The sequence below is a fragment of the Trichomonas vaginalis genome, chromosome I (assembly GCF_026262505.1).
Source record: "Trichomonas vaginalis G3 chromosome I, whole genome shotgun sequence".
Lineage (NCBI taxonomy): Eukaryota > Parabasalia > Trichomonadida > Trichomonadidae > Trichomonas > Trichomonas vaginalis.
This window is the reverse complement of record NC_067203.1, coordinates 14,640,775-14,646,996: the sequence shown is the minus strand read 5'-3', so window position 1 is coordinate 14,646,996 and position 6,222 is coordinate 14,640,775. Positions and strand designations below refer to the sequence as shown.

The window sequence follows — 6,222 nt, the reverse complement described above, 5'->3', positions numbered from 1 at the left end:
CTAATTGGTTCACATCATGAGCCGGATTTGTAATTCTTAAATGAGTTTGTTTATCATCAAAATATGGAGCATCAGAGTCATAGCATGAACTTTCAAGTTCTCTATAATATCTTCTTCCGTCATTCTTTGCGAATATTTCATTTATCTTTTCGAATGAATGAAACACATTTCCATTAATGGTTTAGTGTTTGGCACCAAATAGTTAGTCGTCATTTATTATTAAATAAAAAATCAAAATTAAAAGATGAAAATGAATTTTTAATTTTAATGAAATAATCAACTATGGCTGCAGGATTCTTTAAGAAACTGTGGGATAAAGTAAAAAGAGGAGCGCATAAAGTTTGGGAAACAATGAAGAAAGGAGCAAATTGGATATTTAAGAATAAAGAAGCAATTAGTGACGTTGCTGAATCAATAACACCAAAAGCTGCCCCAATAAGAGAAATTTTAAATAAAGGAGAAAAAGTTTATCAAAGACTACAACCAATACTAAGATAAAAATAATATTTATTTATTTTTCCACTATTTACCCCTATTTTATTAAGTATTCCTTCAGCAATTCCACCAATTGCGTTACCTGCTTGTGCTCCCATCGCCGGATTACCTGCTTTAGTACCTAATACTCCACCTATGATAGTTCCTGCCGTTTTCGCTACTGGTGCCAAAAAGTTTGCAACAGGTTTAATAACCTTTTTATAAACCCAACCTGCAGCTTTCTTAATTCCATCCCATAATTTTTTAAAGAATCCTGCCGCCATTTCTGATTTAATATTAATTAAAAAATATATTTCATCACTTATATTCTAATTTTTATTTAATGATAAATGAAACCGATTTTAAAAATAAATGAAACAGAGGAGGAAGAAATAAATGAAAGTGAAAATGTTCAACAAAAAATAAACGTTGTTAAACCAATTACTGAAATAAAAATTTTTTCATCTGTTGAAGAATTTAATGACTATTATGCTAATAATAAAAAATTATTTGAAGAATTGACAACATGTAAATTGAATAAAATGTTTAAAGTTGATGGATTCAAAATTTCAAAAATAAAAGGAGTGGTTAGTTTGAAATCTATTCCCCAATCAAGAATCACCTCATTAATGAAAATAGATGATTTAACAAAAAGAATAGAAATTATTGAAGAAAGAATGAATCAAATAATTGATTTCATAAATTCAAATAATCATTAGTTTCTAATTTCTTTTTTTTCTCGTTTATGAGGTCTTTGATTATGACTCCATTGATTCCATGAAATTAAATATTCACAATCTTCATTTTTAAATTGAAGTTTAACCCATTCAGGATTTAAACAATGTTTAATTAATCGCGGAATATCTGACATCATCTATATATAGCTTCTTTTATAAAAGATAAAAAAATAAATTATTTTAAAATTAATGTTAATTTTTTTAATGTGTTTATAAATTATATTTATTACTAATTTATTTAATAATGTCGCGCTTTCTTACGAATTCATGACTTAAAAAAACGTAAGAAAAAATTTTATATCATCTATATATAGAAGATGTGAAAATATACCTTCATCTATATATAGACGTAACAAAAAAAGTCACACAACCCTTCCACATATACTACTTCAGTATTGAGAAGAAGTAACAGCTGACACTTGGTAGACAACTTCTTTAAGTCTAGAAAATTCTATCTTGCCTTTTATTTTTTTCTCGCTGTGAAACGTATTCGGTCATTTTTTTAAAAATTAATTTTTTGTTAGAGATAAGAGCTAAAACTCGGTAAACAACTTCTTTATGTCTAGAAAATTCTACCTTGCCTTTTATTTTTTTCTCGCTGTGAAACGTATTCGGTCATTTTTTTAAAAATTAATTTTTTGTTAGAGATAAGAGCTAAAACTTTGCAGACAGCTCCCCCATGTCTAGCAAATTTAACATTCGTCTCCCATTTTTATATATTTGGTTTAGAATGTTCGAAAATGCGTAATATGGTCATTAATATTAATTGAAAAGAACCTTGAATTAATTCAATCTGATCTCACAAAATATTTTAAATTACAAACTTTGTAGTTTGAATAGATAATTAGTATTAAACTCAAATAACTAGTTTATTTTTGAATAAAAATTATTTGAATTTATTCAATTTTGTGAATTTTCCTTCAAAAATCAAGTTTAAATATCTTATTTGCCATATAATTATAAATACAATGAAACATATTCGAAATTGAAAAGAATGACTTTTTCTGTTCTTTCAATCATTCAATTTGAATTTTGCAATATTGGATTTCTCATTAAATAGCTATTAAAAACAACAAGCAATTTAACTTACATTCAAATTTATTTGTGTTATATTCAATCTTCTCAAAACTTATAATTTTCGGCTATAGCATGATTATATGCTATATAATATAATAAACCTATAATAGTATCATTCTTTCAATTATTTGAAGAGAAAACTGAAAAAATCTATTTTCGGTCTATAACAAAAATTTGATCAATTGCAAGTGGCACGCGAACATAGTTCTTATTGATAGGATGCTCACTAGAAAGCCCTTAATCTATTTTTATGCAAAACAATCTGATCCAGGTTTACATCTGGATGAGGTGATGTATTCCAATATATTTTGAGAGAGTTTGATAATTGTATTCAATTTTTCACAGGGGCGGAATCAAAATTGTTCATATATCATTATAAAGCATGTTTTAATGCCATTGCGTAATATTGAATCGCTATTCAATTTTTTTTATTTCATTTTTTATCGATGACTGAGATATATAAAGATCCTTCACAGCCAATCGAAGCTCGTGTAGATGATCTTCTTTCACGTATGACAGTGGAAGAAAAGGTCGGCCAGCTCGTTCAGATTGATGGAAGAGAAAATTTACTTGAAGTCATGGAAAAACAACACGTAGGCTCAGTTCTCCATCTTTTAGGTGAAAATACAAAGCCTGCTATTGAATTTTCACGCAAAACACGCCTTCAAATCCCAGTAATCATGGGTATTGATGCCATTCACGGACATTCTTTCTGGCCAGGTGCTACAATCTTCCCAACACAGCTTGGTATATCAGGAAGCTGGGACGAAGACCTCATCAAGAAGATGGCAGAGATTACTGCTTACGAAATGAGATACACTGGCATGTCCTGGAGCTTTTCTCCAGTCGTCTGCATTGCTCGTGATACTCGCTGGGGCCGTGTTGGCGAAACATTTGGTGAAGATCCTTATCTTATCGGCAGATTTGCTTCTGCTATGGTTAAAGGTCTCCAAGGTGACAAATTGAGCAATGATCCAGACCACGTCATGGCCACTGCCAAGCATTTCGCCGGATACAGTGAAACACACGGCGGCCGCGACGCAAGTGAGTCTGATTCCTCCCACAGGAAGCTTCTTTCTTACTTCTTACCACAGTTCAAGAAGTGTGTCGAGGCAGGTGCTGGCGCATTCATGACTGGCTACCAATCAATGGAAGGAATCCCATCTACAGCAAATTCTTGGTTGCTTAGGGATATCCTCAAAAACGAATGGGGCCACCAAGGCTTCTTAGTTACAGATTGGAATAACGTCGGCTGGCTCGTCGAAGATCAAAAGATTTGTGCAACATACGAAGAAGCCGCTGCTTTAGCAGTTCATTGCGGCAACGACTTGATGATGACAACACCAAACTTCTACCAAGGCTGCCTTGACGCTCTTAAGAACGGAAAGTTAGATATCTCAGAAGTTGACAAAGCAGTTAAGAGAATTTTACGTTGCAAGTTTACACTCGGCTTATTCGAGGATGACAGATATCCAGATGTCGAAAAAGCTAAAACTCGTTGTAATACTCCAGAACATCGTAATGCAGCTTTACAAGCAGCTCTCGAAGGTCTTATCCTCCTCAAGAATGACGGAATACTTCCATTACAAAACGACAAAGTCAAAGTCGCTTTACTTGGTCCAAATGCAGACCATGCTTGGGCACAGCTCGGAGATTGGTCTCTCGGAACAGGCCAAGCCAACCAACCACTTGTACAACCGCGCGAATTAATTGTTACAGTCAAAGATGCCCTTGAAAAGAAACTAGGACAGAATTTGACTTTCGAAGTTGGCGCTGCTATCGAAGAAGGTGATCCAGCATACAACTTATTCCAAGCCAAGAAGAATATCGAGAACTGTGATGTTATTGTCGTTGTTGTTGGCGACAGATTATCATTATGGGGCGAAACGAAGTCAACCGCCACTCTCAAGTTGCAAGGCACACAGAGAGAATTAATTAACTTCGTTGCCGACTCCGGAAAACCATTCATTGTTGATGTAATTTCATCAAAACCAATGGTTCTTCCAAAGAAGGCCTTCAGAGCCAATGCAATCATCCAGCAGTTCTCTCCAGGTATGCTTGGTGGTGAAGCCTTCAAACAAATCATCTTCGGAGAGTTCGAACCACGTGGCAGATTAACAATTTCAGTTCCTGTCCACGTCGGACAGCTTCCAATCTACTACAACCAGGTCAGAGGCCAGCATGGAAACTGTTACGCTGATATGACACAAAGACCAAGGTTCGAATTCGGCTACGGACTCACTTACACTACATTTGAATATGTTACAGCGAAATTGGACAAGAAAGTTTACAAGAAGACAGACAAAATCACAGCAACAGTCACTGTCAAGAACACAGGAAAGAGGAAAGGCACAGAAATTATCCAGCTCTACATCAATGATGTTGTTACATCAGCAACATGGGCTGTTCAAGAACTCAAAGGATACGCGATTGTTGAGTTGGCTCCAGGAAAGAAGAAAGACGTCCAAATCGTTATCTCAGCACAAGACTGCAGCATAGTCAACACAAAGTGCGAAAGAGTTGTAGAACCAGGCGATTTCAAGGCTATGATTGGCATGTCTTCACTTGACATCAAACACACAATTGATTTCAAGATTGAGTAAGTTATAAATTAAGACACTGTATATGTATTAAAGATTAAGACTTTTTGGATTATTTATCTACAATAAATTAAATTCTTATTTATATATATTTTTTATGACTTAAGGGTGTACTTGCGACTTTCTGACATGTTATGAAAAAATCAATAGAAGTATAACAGCCATATTAGGCACTTTATAGTGCCTAAAAAATTGAGAGAATGCCAGAAAGTGAGAAGAGCACCCTTATGGGAAGACTTACGTCCCTATGATATAGCTTTCAATTCAATTGTTTAAGGTTAAATTAAAGTCAGATGAGCTTTAAACAATTATCACTTTTTGACAAATTCTCACACAATCAACAAATCCTTGTATTAATTGTAAAATACTATAATAACCACATTCGTTCCTACATGGAAATTTTTAATAACTTTTTACAATCAGAAAATCAGCTTTTCACATAATCAATTGAGACGTAAAGTTAGAGATGTCAAAAAATTGAGAGAATGTCAGAAAGTGGTAAGTGCACCATTAAACTTTACTTCCTATTTTTTCCATGAGCACTGTAGAAAATTTAAAACACGATCGATATATTTATTATATCGTCAAAACACTATTTTTAAAATATTTATTCAAAAATATTCACTAGAAAATGATGCAGACAGGTTTGGAAATTTGTAGAAAAGATAAAACAATGATAAATATGAAAAGAAAGATAATGTAATAAAAGAATGATAAAAATGAAAAGAAAATGAATTTTATAAAACAATGATAAATATGAAAAGAAAGAAAATAAGTTTCATGGTAACATTGGCACCATTATTAACTAGGAATTGGACAATTTCTATTGAATTCGCTTCGATTGCAATACTAAGTGGGCAATCATTAATATCGAAAGAATTTCATAAAAGAATGATAAACATGAAAAGAAAGATAATGTTATAAAAGAATGATAAACATGAAAAGAAAATGAATTTTATAAAACAATGATAAATATGAAAAGAAAGAAAATGCCATAAAACAATGATAAATATAAAAAGAAAGAGAATTTCATAAAATAACGATGAATATAAAAAGAAAGAGAATAAGTTTCATGTTAACATCAGCACCATGCTCAACTAAGAATTGGACGATTTCTATTGAATTAGCTTTGATGGCAATACTAAGCGGGCATTCATTACTATCGAGAGAATTTCATCAAGTAATGTTATATATGATAAGAAAGAGAACATTATAAAACAATGATTAATCTGAAAAGTAAGATAATGCCATAAAACAATGATTAACATGAAAAGAATGAGAATTTCATAAAAATAATGATTAATATGAAAAGGAAGAGAATCCAATAAAACAAT

The 6,222-nt window shown here is 32.4% G+C and overlaps 2 protein-coding genes across 2 annotated transcripts, besides 2 other annotated features; both read left to right on the top strand.

Moving 5' to 3' along the window:
- Positions 1–282: 282 nt before the first annotated feature.
- TVAGG3_0986930 (uncharacterized protein) lies at positions 283–498 on the top strand (the record flags this gene model as incomplete). Its single annotated transcript, XM_001582514.2, has 1 exon — positions 283–498. One exon carries the CDS (start codon positions 283–285, stop codon positions 496–498), a length of 216 nt encoding a protein of 71 aa, XP_001582564.2.
- A 1,118-nt stretch (positions 499–1,616) lies between these two features.
- Positions 1,617–2,455: a mobile genetic element.
- A 279-nt stretch (positions 2,456–2,734) lies between these two features.
- Positions 2,735–4,939, top strand: TVAGG3_0986910 (glycosyl hydrolase; the record flags this gene model as incomplete). The annotated part of the gene is made up of 1 exon (XM_001582516.2): positions 2,735–4,891. The coding sequence occupies one exon, from the start codon at positions 2,735–2,737 to the stop codon at positions 4,889–4,891; it is 2,157 nt and encodes a 718-aa protein (XP_001582566.1).
- Positions 4,940–5,369: 430 nt separating this feature from the next.
- Positions 5,370–5,402: a mobile genetic element.
- The last annotated feature ends 820 nt before the right edge of the window (positions 5,403–6,222 follow it).